The sequence below is a fragment of the Enhydra lutris genome, unplaced genomic scaffold (assembly GCF_002288905.1).
Source record: "Enhydra lutris kenyoni isolate GAN:26980312 unplaced genomic scaffold, ASM228890v2 scaffoldscaffold29, whole genome shotgun sequence".
NCBI lineage: Eukaryota > Metazoa > Chordata > Mammalia > Carnivora > Mustelidae > Enhydra > Enhydra lutris.
In genome coordinates, this window is record NW_019154113.1 from 11,934,153 (window position 1) to 11,954,725 (window position 20,573).

Consider the following 20,573-nt stretch of genomic DNA (forward strand, 5'->3'; position numbering starts at 1 on the left):
CAGAGCCAAGTCCGCCTTGGCGCTGCCGCCCGAGCCCGAGCGCCGACCGCGGCCGTCGCCCGGCCCCGGGCCCGGGAACGCCACCCGGACGGGGTCCGGGGCGCCGGCGGGCGGCGGCGGCGGCGGCTCCAACAGCAGCGGCGACGCCCTGGTGACCCGCATCTCCAGCCTGCTCCGCGACCTGCCCACCCTGAAGGCGGCCGTGATAGTGGCGTGCGCCTTCACCGCGCTGCTCATCGCCTGCCTGCTGCTGCGCGTCTTCAGGTGGGTCTGGCCGCCCCCGTCCTTCCCCCGCGGGCCGACCTGCCCCGCCAGCCTGCTGTCGCCGCGCCCGCCACACCTGCGCGCACGGATGCTCCGGGCCCTGTCCTGCAGGAGCGCGCTCTGTCCGGTTTCTCCCCGGACACGGTTCAGAAATGTTCGCCTCCTTCAGCGGCAGCTGTCACGGATACTGGCTGCCTTTGAACTCTGCGAATGTTTAACGCTAACAGGAGCGCTAAGGATTCTGATAATTTCGCATTTGTTTTTTACACGGAATTTATTTTTGTACCCATTTCACAGATGGGGGAAAAGTCTCCAGAGAGGCAGGGTGGTTTATCCAAGTAGACTCAGTGGTGGCGGTAGAATTGAACCCAGGTCCCGTCTGCCTTTAACCTTACCCACCTTTGTCCTTCCCTCCTTTGCTTCCCAGGCTCCTTAATGTCCCACCTGCCTTTTCCCTTTTCCTTCATTGTGCTACCCAAAAAAGCAGTGTCTAGGGCTCAGGGATGTGCCCAGGACATGTGCTGGAGGTGTGCTTTGCACCGGGGATTGGAGCTGGACTCTAGGGTGCATGGCGACCTTGGTGGTCTCAGGGACTTTCTGATGGGGCATGTAAATGTCTCTCCTATGCTCCTGCCAACAGAGCTTGCCCCAGTGAAGACGCACAGGGCCATGAGGGGTCCTGAAGAGGCTTTTGTCGGCTGCTCAAGTTCAGGGAGAAAGTGTCTGGGAAATGAGGAAGGGGGTCGTGGGTCCCTGGAGTAGAGATGAAAAAAGCTACCTGGAATGCAAGGAGGTCATTTCCCCCAAATGCCTGGAAAATCCCGTTTTTGCAGGAAATGAACCAAATAAATGTGTCCTGTTGCTCAGGCGGGCCGCTGGGAAATCTGAGTGAGTGTGTCCGTTATTCACTGCCCACCGGCCTGTTCCAAGTGTACACAGTGTGCTTTACTGTTTGATCAGCTGTTGGAGGTTTGCGGCCAGGGTCTGGCTCTCCCCGGGGGAGCATTTTCAGCACAGGAGCGGAAACCAGACCTGGAAAGGCAGGGTCGGGAGTTATCTGTTGAGGTTTGCTGTTGCGGTGTGACTCTGAGTCAAGGTGTTTCCTTGTGGGGTCTGTAGGATTAAATGCCAGAGATCTTGAGAAAATGGAGAAGGGGGGGCGTGTTTTCACATCCACCTCCCCCATCCTCTGCCCTGGCACAGCCCACGTTGTTCTTCACCATGCTGATGCCCTTGATGTACTGGGGCATTGACTTCCTGCCCACCCCCCATTCTTTCCACTGCCCTCACTCCTCTGCTTCCAAATTTCAGTGGTTCCCTGTGTAGCTCTTACTGGGTGTGGCATTCAAGGCTCTTACAATCTGGCCCCAGCCCATTTGGTGGCCATCAGCCAGCCCTCCTGAGCCTCCTCTCTGTCACTTGCTTGTTTTCTTATGCTCCATGGTGTTGGTCTGTGCTTTCCCAGCCCTGGGCCAGTTTCTGCTGCACACCTGCCATGACGGCCCCAAGGCCCAGCTCCCAGGCTCCCTCCTCTGTGTGGTTTTCTGGACATCCGAGCGAGGCCCTCACTTCCTTTTCTGGCCCACCGCAGCCCTAACCTTGTGCATCTTCTGTACAACCCTTCTCATGCCATGCTGGGTAGCTGGGTTTAGTGCCAAGCTCCTATACTCAGTGCACAGGCCTGACAGCAGGGATGTTCAGTCCCTCCTAGGGTCTCAGTGTCCCCCGCCGGCCTGGCATTCAGTGGAGGTACCTTAGTCCTTTACTGACCTCCCGATTGTTCAGCTGGAGTGAGGCTTGATGTCTAGAGCAGCTCTGAGCATGGAGGTTTGAAACATTTTGCTCAAAATAGGCCTCTAAGCCTACAAGGCAGTGTACTTTTTAAGAAGGCATTTGAACTATTTTGCTGGTCTGCTCCTTATTACCCAGGGGTGGGGAAGAAAAGTAAGCAGCATGGGGCCAGATGTGAGCTGCGTGTTGGGGCGGGAGGAGAGCGGATACTCAGACCTCATTGGAGGGTTTGCGCAGTGTCGGAAGAAGGTTCTGGTTTCATAGAAGCTGGTCATGTGTGTGATCTGCTGCTTCTTCCAGGGCCGGTGTTCTCGCTGGGGTGAGTTTGCAGGTGGGCCGCTGTCACCCTGGTCTCTGAGGCAGACGGGAACTTACAGCATTTGACAGCTGGGAAGGGCTTGATGGTACGCAGTCCCCATGGGCTCCTTTGCAGAGGAGAAAGTTACATTCCAGGGAGCAGAATGAGTTATCCACCAGATTCCCGAACATGCTGTAAATCCGTGGCTGAGGCAGGGCAGGTGGCCCATCTTGCTGGTGGTCTGTACCGTGGCCTTTCCCCCCTCCACAGTCCTCAGCAGACTCAGCCCATCAGGCCTCCCAACCACCTGCTGCTCTGGCTGGGTGTCCCACTTCTGTGTAGTCACTGAGTCCTGGCCATTCCACCCTGCCAGTGATGCTGAGGCTGTTCCGCCTGTGCCCACGTCCCTCCCCCATGGGAGCCCCCTCACGTGCCAGAACTTCTGCTCGGCTGACTCCCTACGAAGTCTTAGCAATGCCCTTCATGTCCGCTGCTGTTCCTGCTGCCAGTCTCGTCCCTGCCCCTGTCCATCCTCCCTCTCTGGTCTTGTCCTTCCTCTGCCCACCTGTGTCCCCACGCACAAGCTCGTCAGTGTGCGGATGATGCTGGCTCTTCGTACAGGGGCCCCGCCTCCCTCTTGAACCCCTGTGTCAGCTTCTGCCTATTGCTCCCTCCTCGCTGGGCTTCCGGGGGTTCTCCAGGTCCTGGGGAACCTGCATGCTCTGTCCCACTCTGACCCTCTGCCTGGAGAGTCCCCTCTGCCATCCTGACTCCACGGCTGCCTCCTTGCTCTTTGCTCTCCTCTGCTCCCTCTGAGAAGCCTCCCCAGCCGGGGCCCTCCAGGGCTCCCAGAGCATGCTGGGGCTTTCAGGTTCCTGCATGGGCTTGAGACGGGAGACAGTCACTGAACATGTCCCTCTGCTTTCCAGCCTGGGGGGCTCCCAAGAGCAGAGCTGGATCTTGGTCATGTGTGTCTCTCTAGCACCGGGTAGCCTCCAAGCCCATGCTGGCATCTATTGAAGATATTTTTTTAGCAAAGGAGTATGGAATGCCTAAGTATTTTATGCTACTGATACTCCTCAAAAAGCCCTCTGTGACTCGATGCACGGCTGTTGCCGGAAGCCTGCGAAGTAGGAATTCATTTGGATGGTGACCCTCTGTGGTGACCCTTAGCAACACAGATCAGGGAGAAAGAGCTTAGTCAGGTTACTGCTTATAAAGCAGCAACTCTAGCCCAATTGTCTATTTCCCCTAGAGCCACCTCGCCAGACAACAGAAAAGGTGTGGATCCAAGGGAACTGTTAAAACTAAAAACACGGAAACTTTGTGCAGTGGCAGCATCGTAGCCAATGAGGGTTATCCAAGGGGTGATTATTGCTAATTGAAAACTAAAAATACAGAATATATACAGTCGTGAAAAATATGTATACCTTTAATGAAGCAATTCCATCCCCAAGGTACACACATTTTTCACTGTGATACATCTTCCTTCTTCCAGTTTTATTAATTAGAAGAGGAAGCAAAGGTGCATGGGCAGCAAAGTTCAGAGCAGTTCTGTTTGGTAGTGAAAATATTTAAATAACCTATGTATCTAACAATTGGGTCTTGGTTAATAATTTATGGGAAGTATGGAATACTGTTTAACTGTTAAAATGATGACGCTGGGGGTGCCTGGGTGGCTCAGTCCATTGGATGTCTGCCTCTTGATCTCAGCTCAGGTCTTGATCTCAGGGTTGGGAATTCAAGCCCTGCACTGGGCTCCATGCTCAGCATGGAGTCTGCTTAAAAAAAAAAAAAATTAGATCAATGACTACATTGATCTAATATTGTACATTATTGAGTGGAACGGGTTACACAACAGCATGCATAGTATGATTTCATTTAAATAACAAATTACACATATAACAAATATGCAAAGAAATCCATGCCTGTGTGCACGTTTGTGGGTGAGGGTGATTATTATTTTTCAGATGATGTTTTTACATGATCTGAATTTCTTGACAGTGGACACTACTGCTCTCCCTGTTTGTATAGTCAAGCCCTGGCTGTGTCTTTGGCGCTGTCTTCCTGAGGGCCTGTGTGAGTGTCTGGGGTATACATCTATAAGTGGGAATTTTGGATCCCAGAGCCACTCATACTTGATTTTCTTGAGTTTGTACCAGTTCGCCCTCCTGCTGGTAGTGCCTGAGGGTCCCCCCTCACAGATGGAGGATCCTTAGTACCACCTGACTTTCTCACTGTTTCAGGCAGATGGGTGTAATTTGGTTACTCTTTTTTTTTTTTGGCATTTTCCCAGTTTCTGCTGAGATGGAGCATCCCCCCATCCAATACTTACTAATCAAGTAGATCCCTCCGTCTGCAGAATCAATGATACCTTTTTCATGTATCTGAATCATTAAGGAACACTGTTTTGGGACGGGAGATAAATTTGGGAGGAGGGAAAGGCGGCTTGCGCGCCTGCGCCCTCCACGTGTGCATGCACATGTGTGCGCGTGCACGTGTTTGTGCGTGTGCATGTGCGCGGGCGTGCATGCGATTCTGGGCGCGTTTCTGCACAGCTAACAGTGGGGCTGTTCCCCCCCGGGTCTGTTACCTGGTATGTTTCTGAAAGCTGGAAGGGAATTGACAAGGACGCTGTGTCTAGGAAGCAGAAAACTGCAATTCCTCCAATTTTTTGATGTTTAGAACTATCTGATGGGTTGCATGGCATCAGAGACTCTGCGGTCTCACCTTGCTCTTCGAGATCTGGGAAGAGTCTGACCTCACTCTCCAGGGTTCTCTGAACAGGGTGGAGACCAGGCAGGGAACCCATCCCCTCCACCATGACACTCCTTCCCCCGTGGATTCTCCACTGCGGAGGCCACATTTCTCAGGTCTCTGCTGGCTGCTTTCCCAGCCACTTCTTATTTCAAAAGCTTTGTACAGTCCTCTTATGTGGAAGGAGGGTTGTGGTGCTTCCTGGGGCATGCGGAGAAAGATGAGCTCTAGGTGGTCTGACACTGCCCAGCGGTCACACTTGCATCCATGGCAGAGGTGCGCACCCCTGTGACTTGAGGACGTCGGGACCCCAACAGCTCAGTCACCTTCCTAAGCCAGCTCTTGGCAGAGGAACGAAGACTTTCCTGCTTACCCTGGATTCCCCAAATTTCCCATCGCCTGTGTGTTTACATTTATAATAAGAACAAATGTTATTTAAGAGAAAACATAGAAGCTTGATACTTTCGGGATTTGGAGAGACTTACCGTTTGACGTGGTTTTAGTTATTGCTCGTTAGTAGGAGAATATTATTGTAATAAACCAGAGCCTTAGGCAGAGCGAGGTTAGCAAGGGAAGTCCCTTTTTATGAGTTTGAGAGAGACTGGGGAGCTTGTTAGTGTCAGGTCATTTTTTCATGGTCTGACCAAGGTTTCAAATTGGGGGAAAAGGTATAGAAGTGAAACGTATTTATCCTAATTTTTAATTTTTTAGTGGATTTTCTGTTTTTTTTTTTTTTCTTTTTCGGTTTCATTGAGTTAAAGCAGGCATACAGCACTGTGCTTGTGGAGGGCAGACAGCTTCATGGTTAGACTTACATTTATTGTGAAATGCACGATAAGTTTAGCGAACTTGTCATCTCACCGACATACCCAACAGAAAAAGGGAAAAAAATTTTTTTTCTTTATGATGAGAACTTTTGGGATCTACTGGTTTAAGCAGCTCCTGGGTACACGGTCCAGCAGTGTTCGCTGTGGTGGTCATGTTTACAACGCACTCCCCATATGTATTTGTCTTACAAGGGCAAGTTTGTACCTTTTGGCCGCTCTCATATGGTCAGCCCCCCGCCAGCCTTTAATTTTATATATGACATTGAAGAAAGAGTGTTAAATAAATCTAAGACAGTAAAAATGCAGATTTTTTTTTAAACGAGGGTAGAGTTTATGTTTGATTCTGTTTTCCATGAAGTTAAAAAAACAGTCACAGCACATGGGAAATGTAAGTTCCCTCAAGTTGTTCTCCTCCAGGGAGGAATTTTGCTCCCTTGGGGTCATTTGGCAAGTGTCTGGATATGTAATTTTTTAAAAAAAGATTTTATTCTTATTAGAGAGAGAGGGAGAGTGAGAACAAGTGGGGATGGGGAGGGGCAGAGGGAGAGGGAGAAGCAGGCTCCCCGCTGAGCAAGGAGCCCCATGTGGGGCTCGGTCCCAGGACCCTGGGATCATGACCTGAGCCGAAGGCAGATGCCACCCAGGCACCCCTGGAGATATTTTTGATTGTCATGACTTGCGGAAAGGGATGCTGTTGGCATCCAGAATTTAGAACCCAAGGATGCTGCGGCCCACCCTACAGTACACCGGACAGCCTCGTAACAGAGAACAGTGAGCCCGAGATATCAGGAGTGCCCGTGCCTCCTGGGAGCCTGGGCTGCAAGGCTGTTGGTCGTCCGAAGTGAGCAGTTTACTGAGCCTTTCTGGGCCTTCAGTGTCCAGCACTAATTGCCATATATGCCACCTGTGGGGGTGTTTAGGATGACATGGAGTCAACCGAGCCCCTGGTTCCCCTTTAAACAGCTAAGTGTCTTATTGTATTTCAAAATATGGTTCTGAAAACAGAACTAATTTATACCCAACGTTTTGGCCTTGCTTCTGCCTGTAAATGAGCATATAGCCATATGGCCAAAATAATCAGGCAGGTGCGTCTGCCTCTGGGCTGCTCTCAAAGGTAATTGGTGACTTCTTAACCTGTGTGAGCCTCCCTGGACACGCAGGACACTGAGTGGAGGAGGTGCCTCATGGCTGCACTTATTAATGTGCCTGGGAGGACCCAGCACACCTGCCCCTGATTTCTTCTATCAGATTGGGAAGGGAGAAAAATGCCTCTTTAATTTAACCCTGAGCCCTCTGCCTTAGACGGCTTTACCTGTAAACTCTCATGCCTGTGAATGCCTTGGTTTCGGGGGCTTTACAAATGCAGATCCTTCTTGGCACACAAGGGGTGGGGGTCCCCAGTGTTAGTGTCTGCACAGCATGCTCCCAGACTTAAGCAGAGAAGGCTTCAGGGGTTGTGCTGGTATTTTAGTCTTATGGCTGATGCTTTGGTTCTAACTCTTTGCAGAGGGAATTTCTGGGACTGTGAATTTAGATGCATGTTGTCATGGTTTCACTTAAAAAAATGTGTGCTTAATCTAAGGGTGATCTGCCAGGAACCCAGACTTGGTATTTATTTTCCCAGGGGGCGCAGGAAGGGGGAAAATCCATGCTCACTGGCAAGTTCGGAGCAGAGGAGAGGCTGTGGCACGGAGAGCTCCCCTGACCTCCCTCCCTCTACCCCATTGTACAGATGAAGAAACTGAGGCCCAGGACGGGGTGGGGGGAGGGTTTGTTGAGGTCATCCAGTGAGTTTGTAGGAAAAGCAGAACTTAAGCACAGTTGTCTTTTTTTTTTAAAAAAGATTTTTATTTATTATTTGACAGAGAGACAGCGAGAGAGGAAGCATAAGCAGGGGGAGTGGGAGAGAGAGAAGCAGGCTCCCTGCCATCAGGGAGACCCACGTGAGGCTTGATCCCAGGACCCTGGAATCATGACCTGAGCCAAGGGCAGATGCTTAACGACTGAGCCACCCAGGCACCCCATGCGCAGGCATTCTCTTGCTCAGCTCGGTCCTTTCCGGGCCTCCAAGCGGGGGTGGGCTGGGTTTTGGTCTGTTCCAGCTGGGTCTCCCCAGCAGAGGTCAAGGACCCATGAGAAAACACGGTTGACAGGATCAAGCTTTCTTCCCAGTGTATTTTCTGAGACCCACTGTGAGCCTAGGGGGAACTGTGCTATGGGGAACACACCAGAGCCTGTTCAATCTGGGAGACGGGATAGTGCCCTTGGGTGACTCTACTGGGTAGAGAAGAAAGACTCCAATTCAGCTGGGGAATGATGGATCAAAAGTAAGACTTGCACACAAAAGCATAAATTGCAAAAGGATGGCCCGGGGGCTTTGGTGGGGGACAGAACAGTCTGGCAAGGAAAATGGGGAGAAGGAGGATTAGGGCTTGGTGTGGGGTGGGATGAAGAGGCCCTTCCAGGACCAAATGGCTGAGCAGGGTTTGCTGTGGGGAGGGTTGGAGCAAGGGATCACTTGGAAATCGTGATGATGATAACAGCAGCCACTGATGTTAATTAACCTCTAATGTGCACCATGCTCTGTACTAAACGTTTTCTATGTGTTTCCTCATTCCTATGAGCAGTGTGCTGCCAGAGTCCCCACTTTACAGATGAGTAAATCAAGGCACGTGCAGCTGGGGAAAGGCCGGAGTCTGGCTTTGGAGCCAGCATTCCCCTCCCTTCCGTTGTCGCAGGTGGATTTTGGAAGACATGGTTCTAGCTGGAGGACATGGGGAATTGTGGTGGGTCAGAGGAGTGGAGGAGGGAATCACAGGGCTGCTTAGGACTGCCGGCCCCGCTAGGGGCTTAATACGTATTTGCTGAGTGAGTGCGTGAGTCATGATGTGGCTATCGTGGGGACTCAGGATGGTTGTGGAGACCTGTGGAAGGTGCTGGAAGGACTGGTAGGGATAGCTGGAGGCCTGAGTGGATGAAGAGGAGGAGGGAGAGGTGAGTGTTGGGGGCACTGAGGGGCCTGGAGAAGGGCGGCAGAGGGATGGGAGCGGTCATCCAGGAGAGAATGGGAGGAAGAAGGTGGTGTCCAGTGAAACTTGCTCACAGAAATTCCAGCCACACATCTGGACATCTGGGCTTGGGGTGGAGAGGTTGGGAGCCTCTGTGGGAAGTGACTGTCCCTGAGTTGGGGATGTTGGCAGTGAGGAGTGACATTCCCAGGCCTCCTCTACCATGTGGCGGGGACAGGTGGATGCCGAAAAGGCTATTCATGACATGTGTCCCAAGGCACGGTGACCTCAGAGGTTCCAAGCTGTAGTTGGGTCCGCTGGGTCCATCAGAAGTGTCCCTCTTGGTCATCTTGCCACTGCCCTTGAACCAAGGGAGCTGCCTCTGGAGGCCGCCTTCCTTGCCTTATGCCCCACTTGCCTCACCGGGCGTGTCCTAGGAAAATGAGGAGGACCCAGCCCTTGGCAAACACAGCTGGGGAGCTGGAGGAACGGGTCTTGGTGTATTTGCCGTTGCCATACTGCGCGCGACTCCTCCGACAGGTTAAAGCCGGGGTGTGCTTATGTTGTCTCGGAAGAGTGAAAGTCAGATCTGACCCTCAGGGATTTACAGAGGGGGAGAGAAACAAGTGTGGGGAGCAGATGCAGGCCAGAAGCTACAGCATGAACGGGAGCCCTAAGGCTTGTAACTGAGCTCCCTGGGGTTATACGTATTCAGATGAACTGTGAGCGCCCCCAGGGTACGGTGTGCCTCCCCCCCGCCCCCCGGTGTGTGCTGGATGCGGGCATTGGGCTCGGTCAGAAATGACGGCACTATCTTAACCCCACGGGGATAGTGCCCAAGAAGGGGGGGACGCAGCCAGGTTGTCTAAGTAGTGACCGGTACCCTCCATCAAATGAGCTGCTGGCGAGCGGGTGTGAGGAAGTGTACTGGTTGAACGTGTCCATCACTCCATCCGTCTGGGCTCCTGAGTTTTGGTTGGGTCGTTGGCTGTCCCTCAGGCTAAGCATCACATTCATGGCCACGGCCAGGAGATGGTTAGGGGTTTGCAAACTGGTCGTCCCTGGATGCGTGTTTTGTTTTGTGTTGCTCGGATGTGCACAGTGTTTTTAATAACGGAAAGGGTCGAGAACACTTAAAAATCGGAAGTCTCTGCACCAAAAATGTAGGTCTGCTTTTCTGGACGGATGGGACTACCTGGAGACCCAGGGCCCATGTTCTTGTGACAGGCACGGGCAGGCATCTGCCTCGGCTGGGGCGGAGAGCACCAGTCCTCGTGTCTCTGGCTGGGAGACAGAGCATTGGTCACCATCTGCCATCCTGTTTGTTCTTATGTTCCTGTCATCCCAGACCTGCTTCACTGGTTTCCACTGCCTGGGCCGGGGGCTTGGGGGCATTGGAGTTTCTGACCTGGTGCCTTGAGTCATGGTGCTTGACCGGGAGCTGGGTGCTGGGATGACAGAGGAGCCCCACATGGTGGGGAGGGTGTGGCACGAGGACAGGGGTGAGGTGTGGAGGGGCTTCCGGTGCTTCTGGAAGGCTCTCGCTGTGCTCAGGAGGGCTGGACGGGAGCTGCGTTGGAGCAGGGCCCCTGGAGACCTTGAAGCTTGTGCTGCACGGGAGGAAAAGCTGTGTCTCCAGGACCCCGTCGGGAGCAGTGCAAGGTCAGGTTCCTACGGCTGTTTTCCTCTTTCGGGGGCTTGTTTGAACTGCTGTAAAAGGAAGGTGTTGGGTGGAGCCTGCAGCGGGCCGAGGCAGTGCAGGAAGGAAGGCTGTCCTGGTGGGAGGCAGTGATGGCCTCGCTGCTCGAGCTCAGGCCTAAGTCCAAGTCGTTGCCCATTCTCCAGGGTCCGCCCCGTTGTCCCTGCCTCTCCCGTTCCTGCTCCCCTGCAGGGACACCGGGAGGTGGGTTTTGGGATTGAGTTCCTTCTTTCTCCAAGTTTACCTAGTTTTCTAGGGAAGGCTCACTTACGTCTTATGCTCTGAGAACGCAGCTGCCGCAGGTTCAAGGTCAGAGTGGGAAGGGCCTCTGACCCCAGCGCAGAAGCCCCAGCAGGCATTAAGGGTGTGGGGCGTCTCGGCCACCTGCTGACAGCTGCTTGATTTGGTCCCTCTTCCTTTTGTTCTCATTTGCTTTATGAATTTTTCTAAATGTCAAAGGTGACACGTCATCTTTGTGACAAGTAGTGTGGTTTGGGGCGCCTGGGTGGCTCAGTGAGTTAAGCCGCTGTCTTTGGCTCAGGTCAGGTCATGATCCCTGGGTCCTGGGGTCGAGTCCCACATCGGGCTCCTTGCTCAGCGGGGAGCCTCTCCCTCTGCCTGCTTGTGTGCGCGGGCTTGCTCTTTCTCTGACAAATAAATAAATACACAAAACAAAACAAAAAACCCCAAAAAACCAAAAAAAGCCAAGTAGTGTGGTTTTGGCAGCGTGCTGGTCCTTGAGCTATGGAACTACTTTATTTTTTTATTATTTTACTTTTTTACAAATAGACACATATTTTTCGTTTTTATTTATTTTTTAAAGACTATTTGACAGAGGCAGAGAGCAGGAGCGCACAAGCAGACGGAGTGGGAGACGCAGACTCCCCGCAGAGCAGGGAGCCGGATGCGGGGCTCAGTCCCAGGACCCCAGGATCATGACCTGAGCCGAAGGCAGAGGCTTCACTGATGAGCCTCCGAGGCTTCACTGATGAGCCGCCCAGGCGCCCCCTAAGGAACTACTTTAAAGGGATTAAAAATGAAGTCAGCTAGGCTGGGGGGAAAGTCCGGCTGCTGGATGTGGCTCCCAGAGTCACCGGATGCCTGTGGGGGCGACAGTGCTGGCTCTGGGCCGGGCAGAGGGACCCCTGGGCCAGCTCCAGGAAAGAGCCGGCCTGACACGCGCCTGCTGCATTTAAAAGTTATCTTAATTACTGACTTTGAATCTTACTTCCTTGTTTGTTCATTTTAAAAATAGGTTGTATATTCACTTGGTTCAGAATTCCTGAGGAGCCAAAGGGTATGTTGAGAATAATATTGCCTCTTGTCCCCCTGGCCACCGCACCTCCTTTTCTGGGTGCTGTCGTCTTCCTGTGACTCTGTGCAGAGATTTTAACAGTGTAGAAATGAACGTAACGTATGCACACACACATTTAAATATATACATAGCTTTCCCTATTTTTAATATCAACTTTGTAAGATAGAATTCCCACGTCATACAATTCACCCATTTAAAGTGTCTGATTCATGGTTTTTAGTGTTTGTGGAGTTGTGCACAATCCTTCATTCCATTTTATTTTATTTTATTATTTAGAAATTTTTTTAAAAAAGATTTTTACTTATTTGACAGAGGGAGAGAGCACACAAGCAGGGGGAGCAGCATGCAAAGGGAGAAGCAGGCTCCTCACTGAGCAAGGAACCCAACCCGGAACTCGAACCCTGGACCCCGGGATCCTGACCTGAGCTGAAGGCAGCTGCTTAACTGACTGAGCCACTCGGGCGCCCCCTCCCCAGTCAATTTTAGAAGGTTTTCATCACCTTAGAAAGAAACTCTAAGCCCATCAGCAGAACCCCATTTCCCTCCCAACCCCCAGGCTTGGGTATACACTCAGTTGGGATCCATTTCCCTTCATACTCCTCTTTTCCAGAATTTTCCTGGCTCTTCTTTTTACCCTTTAAAAAAATTTTCCTTCTCGGGGCGCCTGGGTGGCTCAGTGGGTTAAAGCCTCTGCCTTCGGCTCAGGTCATGATCCCAGAGTCTTGGGATCAAGCCCCGCATGGGGCTCTCTGCTCAGCAGGGAGCCTGTTTCCCCCTTTCTCTCTGCCTGCCTCTCTGCCTACTTGTGATCTCTGTCTGTCAAATAAATAAATAAAATCTTTAAAAAAATTTTTTTTCCTTCTCTGAGCTTTGGGATCAACTTGTCTAGATTCCCCCACAAAAAATCTGCCAGTATTTTATTGGATTTAATTAAACTGGTAGATTCATTTGGGAGCCTTGACATCAGTATGGAGGTTGAAGCTTTCTTGTCAGAAGCACGGCGTGCCTTCTTTTCGTTGACACAGTCTTCCGTTGGTTGCTTTTGGTGGGGGCAGGAGACAGCTGACCACCAAGAGCCCTCACAGTTGGACTTCTAGCTGCCTGAGAGTGCCCACTCTGAGGGTGTGGGGACACCGGGTGTCCCAGCTGAGTCTCCTGCTCTCTTGTTGGAGGTTCTGGAATGTGCTGGACCTAGATTTGCGGGACAGGTCACTCAGTGCTTCTGGCTTTCGTTTCTTTGACTCCATGATGCCTCGCTGGCTGGAGGCTCCAGTAAGACCATGGGTGTGATGCCTGGCACTGAGCGTGCCCATCGTGGTGGCTGCCATCACTGTCACCCCAGTGGAGCGATGATGCAAGAGGGCCACACGGGTTTGAGATGGTGCCCCATAGTGGGGGCAGTGCCCATGAATGGAGACCACAGGAGAAGAAACGGGGACACCTGACTTGGGTGTCCTGGGAAGGCTCATTGGGGAAATGGGAAAGCTGTGGCCCATGGGGTGGTTGGGGCAGGGAGGCACCCTGGGGATCCGTCACTGGCACCCCAACTGCACCAGGCAAGTGGTAGAAATGGATATGCCTAGAGGCACATAATGAAGGAATTGCAGAGCTGAGGTCCGAACCCCATGTCTGGATGTCTGGACGCCACCTCAGTTTGTGGATCTGAGTGCTGTACCCCCCAACCCTTAAGGGTTTGTTTGGTTGTGTTCCTCTTGGTGGGGGAGGGCTAGGGCAGAAGACACCCCCCCCCAACCCCCGCAAAGCTGGCCTGCTTAGCTCCAAAGCTCTGCTCCTGTCCCTTGTGTTTGCACCGGCGGAGCTCATTGGGAAACCTGCTTCTGACCAGCTGCTGAAAGGGCCTTTGAGTAAACAAATCCTCTGGCTTTAGGATTACATTTCAGAGTACAAGAATCTTGAACGTCTCCTCTGTCCTGTTAGAAATGTGTGTTTTGGCTCCCGTGGAAGGATCCTTTGTCTTTCAGAACTTCTCTGGTCTTGCCTGTTCCCGTGAAGCACAATGCAAACTTTTACTTAAAACCACCATTTGCCGTCCCTTCGTTGAGGCCACCTGCTTTAAAGGGACCTTGTTCCGGGAAGGAGAAACCATGTCAGGGGCCATGCTGGGCGCCAGGCTTCTTTCTTTCTTTCTTTTTTTTTTTTTTTTTAAAGATTTTATTTACTTGACAGAGAGAGAGAGAGATCACAAGTAGGCAGAGAGGCAGGCAGAGAGAGAGAGGGAGAAGCAGGCTCCCCGCTAAGCAGAGAGCCCGATGCGGGGCTCGATCTCAGGACCCTGAGATCACGACCTGAGCCGAAGGCAGAGGCTTAACCCACTGAGCCACCCAGGCACCCCTTCTTTCATTCCTGAATCTCCTTCTTTAGACGGAAGCTCTGGGCCCCACAGTTTTGGGGAGCTGCTTTCCTGCCCAGTCCCCTTCCCCACCCCGCCCCGCTTCCGACCCTGCGTATGTCTGGGTTATGAACTCAGGTCTGACTCTACACCTGTGCTCTAGAACCAAAGATTTGCCTTCTCAACTATGGAGAAGCTGCGTGTCCTCTGTGTAAATAGCTTAGTTGGCACCAGCAAGAGCTCAATTATTACGAACTAGTATTAATTTAAAAAGACAGGTTAGAGTGTCCACACGCAGAGAGGACAGAGCAGGACTGGGCGAGGTGATTTAGACTAGAGAGATGTCCATTTTCTGTTCTCTGGGGCAGGGTGGCCCTGTTCCCCAGCCCCAGGACCATTTGAGTGTGCAGGAAAGGCTCATGGGCTCTTCAGAGGTTTCCCCACTGCCGAGGTGTGTGCGGCTGCAGAAGGAGGGGTCGCCTTCTTCTCTGCTGAGGGCAGCGCGTTGTCCCATGTCAGGCAATGATCGCCCACCCACCTGCCCGCCTGGGAGGGCGCTCATCCGGGGAGGCTCTGCCGAGGAGTCTGAGTCTCTTTACCTTCTCTCAGGTCCCCGTTTCCCTCTTAACATGTCCGACAGTGGACAGTGACATGGCTCCTGTTAGTGAAGTTTTTGTGTCTCAGAGAGTCGATCATTTGAAATGTAATTTCTTCAGCTCATTAGGTCAAAACTGGCATTTAAAGCATGTATGAGGCCTTGCTAATGGCCTTTCACACTAGTCAGGGTTCTCTAGTGAAACAGGACCAAGAAGATAGAAAGGTAGATGGAGACACACGCGCACACACACACACACACACACACACACGGAATGTATGTCGATATATAACCCATGAATTATGTTATTACTACATTAATTAAATTAACCATTTGCATTAATACAATCGATAGATTAAAACATATTTTTTTGAGTAATTGGCTCACGAGATGATGGAGGCTGACAGGTTCCAGGATCTGCCGGGTGAATGTGCAGACTAGAGGCCCAAGAGCTTATGATGGTGTAAGTTCCCATCCCAAGGCTGGCAGGCCTGAGACCCAAGAATAGCTAATGTTTTGGTTTAAGTCTAAAGGTAGGGAAGAAACAAAAAACAACGTCCCAACTCAAAGGCAGTCGGGCAGGAGGAAGTCTCTTACTTGTGGGAGGATCAGTCTTTATTTTCTGGGCAGGACTTCAGCTGATTGGACAAGGCCCACCACACTGAGGAGGGCAGTCTGCTTTACTTAGTCCACCAATTTGAATGTTAGTCTCATCCAGAATTACCCTCACAGACACACCCAGAAATAATGTTGATGAAATGTCTAGACACCCTGTGGCCTAGTCAAGTTGACATATTATTACATACATACAATTAACCGTTATACCTCTGATGTAATCTTGGGGTATAAAATTCTTTTCTGAGATCATGTGGTTGGAATGGTTGGCATCAAAGCAAGTAGGCACGACATTCTAGGGGCTGGCGGTATCTCCCAGCTTCTCCCTTGGGTAACTGTTTAAGGGCCCTATTTTAAATTAAACAGGTTAATTTTCTCATGACAATAAACAATCAGGAAGAAGGAAGGTGATTTTATGGGTAATAATGATCCACTCCCATGAAGGAGAGCTAAAACCAGAGCCTCCAGAACCTTCTTCCAGGCCTATGCTCCAGGGCGAATGACTAACCTGGGTTTTAAGTTCCAAGGGCACGACGAGGTTTTCAAATCAGATTTTGCATTTTCTAGGCTTTGCGATACCTGAGAAACAGTTACCAACAGCCCTGTGACTCCTTAGCCTGAAACCATTTCGGGGTGTCTCTTTGGGCGTCCACATGGGGCTTCCTCAAGCCCTCAGGTCACGGGACGGTCCTTTTCTACCAGAGAACCCCGAGGAGCAGGTATTATGGATTACCGAAGGTGCTTTTTGCCAAAAATACAGATACACATGCAGATAAATGACACTTTTCATGCTTTTGGTAGAGCATAGTAGGTAAGACAACAACAATTTGCAGAGAAATTATGAGAAACCTGAAAGTGAGCCTCTCCTTTAATCATTGTACAAACTGACCAAAGAATTTCTGTGCGCTGGGGACCGACAGGTGGTATGTGTGTCTTGGACATGGTCCCCACCTGGGAGCAGCTTACTGTCTGCAGGAGCATGGGATCCTTCAGGGCCCCATTGATGATTTTTTTTGGGGGGATAGGAGGGGCTTGGTTTCTCATAGTGTCAGCTATACTCAAAAAGGAGGAGGGACAGCATAGACTACGAGGCATTTGGGAAACGTTCAAGATCATGGAGAAATAAATGCAAAGAGCATTGGTAGTCATGATAATGGTACTATTCCCAGCGGCGTCATAAACTTTCAGCCAGGCCCAGATGAATATTGTATCCTTCATGCAGTGTGACTAATGCTGGAGGCTGAAGGCCTTGTCTTAGCACTTTCCCTATGGCCCACAGTGACCCTTTACCATCCCGGAGGTAGACGCTTAGCGTTATAACTCACTGTCCTCATAAATCCTCATGGTGGAAACAGTATCGGCTTGTTTTTACAAGTCCTTGTCGTCTGAGAGAGGCTGTGGCACTTCTCTTTATTATTATCACTAACAGTAATTTCTGCTGAGAGCCTCCTGTGTGTAGGTTCCTTATATACACCGTCTCATTTAATCCTCTCTTGCCTGGGAGGGACAAATACGGTCCTTATCCTGTTGTATTTAGGAGGACGTGGAGGCTTTGGGATCGCTGGCTTGCCCGTGATCACACAGGTTGAGGGTGCCCGAGCCCCACCCCGATCCCACCTGGGTGGCCCATGGGTGCTGCTCTCAATGCCACCTGTGCTGGGAGCAGTGATGCGCGGATACAGCGGGGGCAGGTTGGGGGTCAGGGAGCAAGGGGGCGAGAGGACAGGTGTGTCATGCCCATGCAGACGCTGCACTGGATCCTGTCTTTCGTGAGTGTTTTGATCTTCTGCTCATCACAGGTGTTCTTTGCATTAGTTTTACCCTTTAAAAAAAATACTGCACTGGGGTCTTATTTATCTCGATGACTGGGCTTTGCAGTGCTCAGGGCAGGCACAATCCTCTCCTGTTTGTGGCTGAGGACCGGGAGGGCTAGCATTGTCAGGAATCCGTAGAGGTCCCATGGCCGAAAGGGACGGGGCGGGGATGTTCGCTGGGGCTTCTGGGAGCCGGGCGGGAGGTGGCAGCGTGACTTACCTGTGGGGGTCCTAGCGTTCTGCAATGTGCCTGTCTTCTTCCAGGTCGGGAAAGAGGTTGAAGAAGACCCGCAAGTATGACATCATCACTACTCCCGCCGAGCGCGTGGAGATGGCCCCGCTGAACGAGGAGGATGACGAGGACGAGGACTCCACAGTATTTGACATCAAATACAGGTATGGGCTGGGGACAGCAGCTCCCTCCAGGGCTCTCGGGGGTTGGGGTGGCAGGGCGGTTCACCTTGGAAAACAACGCTTGGATCCACCTTGGATCCAACTGCTTGGATCCCTTCCAAGAATGCACGGCCCCCAGAAAGCCAGCAGAGAGAGGACTCCGGAGCAGCGATTACTCCCACATTCCCCCGATGCAGACGCAGGAGAAGTGTGGTCTGCGTGAAGGGCTGAACATCAGACAGAAGGATTGTCCCGCACTGCCAGGGTGGGGGGCCGGGTCCGAGCAGCCGCAGATGCCACACGGGGTGCACATAAAAGGACACTTCTCTTTCAGCCTCACCAACACTCCTGGCTGAGAGCATGGGGTGGGGTGGGGGTTACTCCTTGGGTGGAATTTGCCGATGAGCTCCAGAGGCCAGGGTGTGACCTGAAGGCGGCCCCGTTGGAAAGTCAGAAGGCCTTTGTGACTTCAGGCTTTAGTCTGGTTTTTGGACCCTTTTGGAGGGTCCTTCGGATCACTGTAAGGCTGAGGGGAGCGTAGTTTAGAGATGAGGACTCAAAGCCTCAGAGAAGAGAAAGCTGTTTGCCCAAAGTTCCAGTTACTACCAACAAAAGGGAACCACAGGTCTGGGCTGGACCCCACCCTGAGCCCTCTCTGCCAGAGTTCTCCAGAGAAACAGAACCAAAAGAAAGATTTATTTTCAAGGTCTAAGTCTGACGGTCTAAGAACCAGGAGAGTCAGTGGTGTGCGTCCCGGTCCAGGTGTAGGAGAAGACCAGCGTCCCAGCTTGAAAGTCCGCGAGGAAAGTGAATTCCCTCCTACCCCACCCCCATCAGAGAGGGCAATCTGCTTCACTTGGCCTACTGCTAAAATTGTCACTCTCCCCCAGAAACGCCTTCCCAGACACACCCAGGACAGTGTTTGACCAAATATCTGGGCACGCTGTGACTCGGTCAAGGTGACACGTAAGCTTCTCCATCCTTGAGAAGGCAAGTCTCCCCCACCTCTCCTGACTAATTCTTTATCAGCACAGCCCTGGCCACTCCTGGCCCTTCTGTATAAATCAGTTGTCAGAATCAACAAAACCAAGTTTGGGGTTTTGACTCTGTGTATCAGCTTAAGGGGAATCAACCCCTTTATGAGAACACTTCCAATCTATGAATGTGGGTCGACTTTCCATTTATTTAGCTATTTAAAAAAATGTCTTTCAGTACTTTCAAAAATTTCTCCATAGATGTTCTATAAGTTTTGTTAGTTATATTCCCAGATATATTAGATATATCCCCCAATATGTATATATTATTATATATCTGCAAGTGTAAATTTATGTGTATATTTTTAACCTAAAAATACTGTTTTAGCATCATGTCTGAAAAAACGGCTGTGTGATCATGTTTATATACATACTACTATTAGAGTTTGTTAATGAATCACACCTCAATCTTATTAAGACCATGTAAACGTTAAAACGTGGATTGCTTATTGTAGATAGCTGAGCAAACCATTAGCTATAATTTTTTTTAAGATTTTATTTATTTATTTGTCAGAGAGAGAGAGGGAGAGAGAGTGGGCACAGGCAGACAGAATGTCAGGCAGAGGCAGAGGGAGAAGCAGGTTCCCCGACGAGCAAGGAGCCCGATGTGGGACTCGATCCCAGGACGCTGGGATCATGACCTGAGCCGAAGGCAGCTGCTTAACCAACTGAGCCACCCAGGCGTCCCCATTAGCTATAATTTGCATGTTAGGTAAGTAGCCCCCTTTTGAGTAGAATCAGAACAATTGGTGATATTCATCCGTACGACGGTGTAACACACACATGAGAAAGTTAGTGATTGTGCTGGTTTTATTGCTTAGCCATTTTATGTGTCTCACATCGAATGCACAGAAATAAAACATAATGTGAAGAAAACTATGTCCTCATTTTGAGTCACCATGAAAAGTGTCTGCTGCGTCCTACAGGCTGGGGAGTGTTATACCATGGGGAGCCCTTGAGAATCTTACGTGGGTCAATGTACTGTTTTGATTCCGAGACATAAAATCCCTTCCGTATTTAGTGACTGAACCCATAGACCTCACGAGACAGGAAAAGACCGTACCAGAGAAAGACAACAGTCAGCCTGTCTAGATGTCCTATCTTTAGACTCGTACTTTGGCGTGAGGTGGAGAAAGGGGCCCTTTCGGGGTACGCGGATACGAGTGTTATTGTGGTCCGAAGACCGCTGGGTTGCCATTGTGTCTGGTGTTGTTGGAAAGAAGGTACATATTGAAACCACCGTCAGATTAAGAAAATTCCACAGCTCGTCTTAGTTCTTCAGACACTGGAGCAGGCACCTTTCCTGGGCTGACAGTTTGTGCTGTATGGACGCTGGTACTCTGGTAGAAATTTTCAGATACGCTGTGTAAGGCAGCGGAAGCCGTCACACCATCATTCGGCCTCCAGTACTCATTTATTTCTTAACTGGAAGTTTGTACCTTTGGGCCGTCTTCACCCAAGCCCCCCACCCCCAACTCTCTGCCTCAGGTAGCTAGCTACCAATCTGACCCTTTTCTGTGAGGTTTTTTTTTTTTTTTTTTTTTTTTGAGATTCCACATATGAGTAAGGTCATGTGGTACTAGTCCTTCACTGTCCGGCTTATTTCACTTAGTGTTATGGCCTCAAGATCCATCCCTATTGTTGAAAATGGCAGGATTCCTTCTGTTTTATGCCCAATAATATTCCATTGTGTGTGTATACCACATTTTCTTGCTCTGTTCATCTGCCGATGGACACTCTGATGGTTGCCATGTCTTGGCCATGGTCGAGCCATAATGCTGTGGTGAAGGCAGGGAGGCAGTGATCTCTTCAA

The 20,573-nt window shown here is 51.0% G+C and overlaps 1 protein-coding gene across 1 annotated transcript in view; it reads left to right on the top strand.

Annotated features, from left to right (window-relative positions):
* Window positions 1-18,709, top strand: part of LOC111152551 (family with sequence similarity 174 member B) — a 70,226-nt gene extending 51,517 nt beyond the window's left edge. Inside the window, exons 3-5 of the mRNA XM_022511029.1 lie at window positions 4-264; window positions 17,598-17,729; window positions 18,617-18,709. Coding sequence (XP_022366737.1) covers window positions 4-264; window positions 17,598-17,729; window positions 18,617-18,689 — 466 coding nt within the window. The 3' untranslated portion in view covers window positions 18,690-18,709. The remainder of the gene's footprint in view (window positions 1-3; window positions 265-17,597; window positions 17,730-18,616) is intronic.
* The last annotated feature ends 1,864 nt before the right edge of the window (window positions 18,710-20,573 follow it).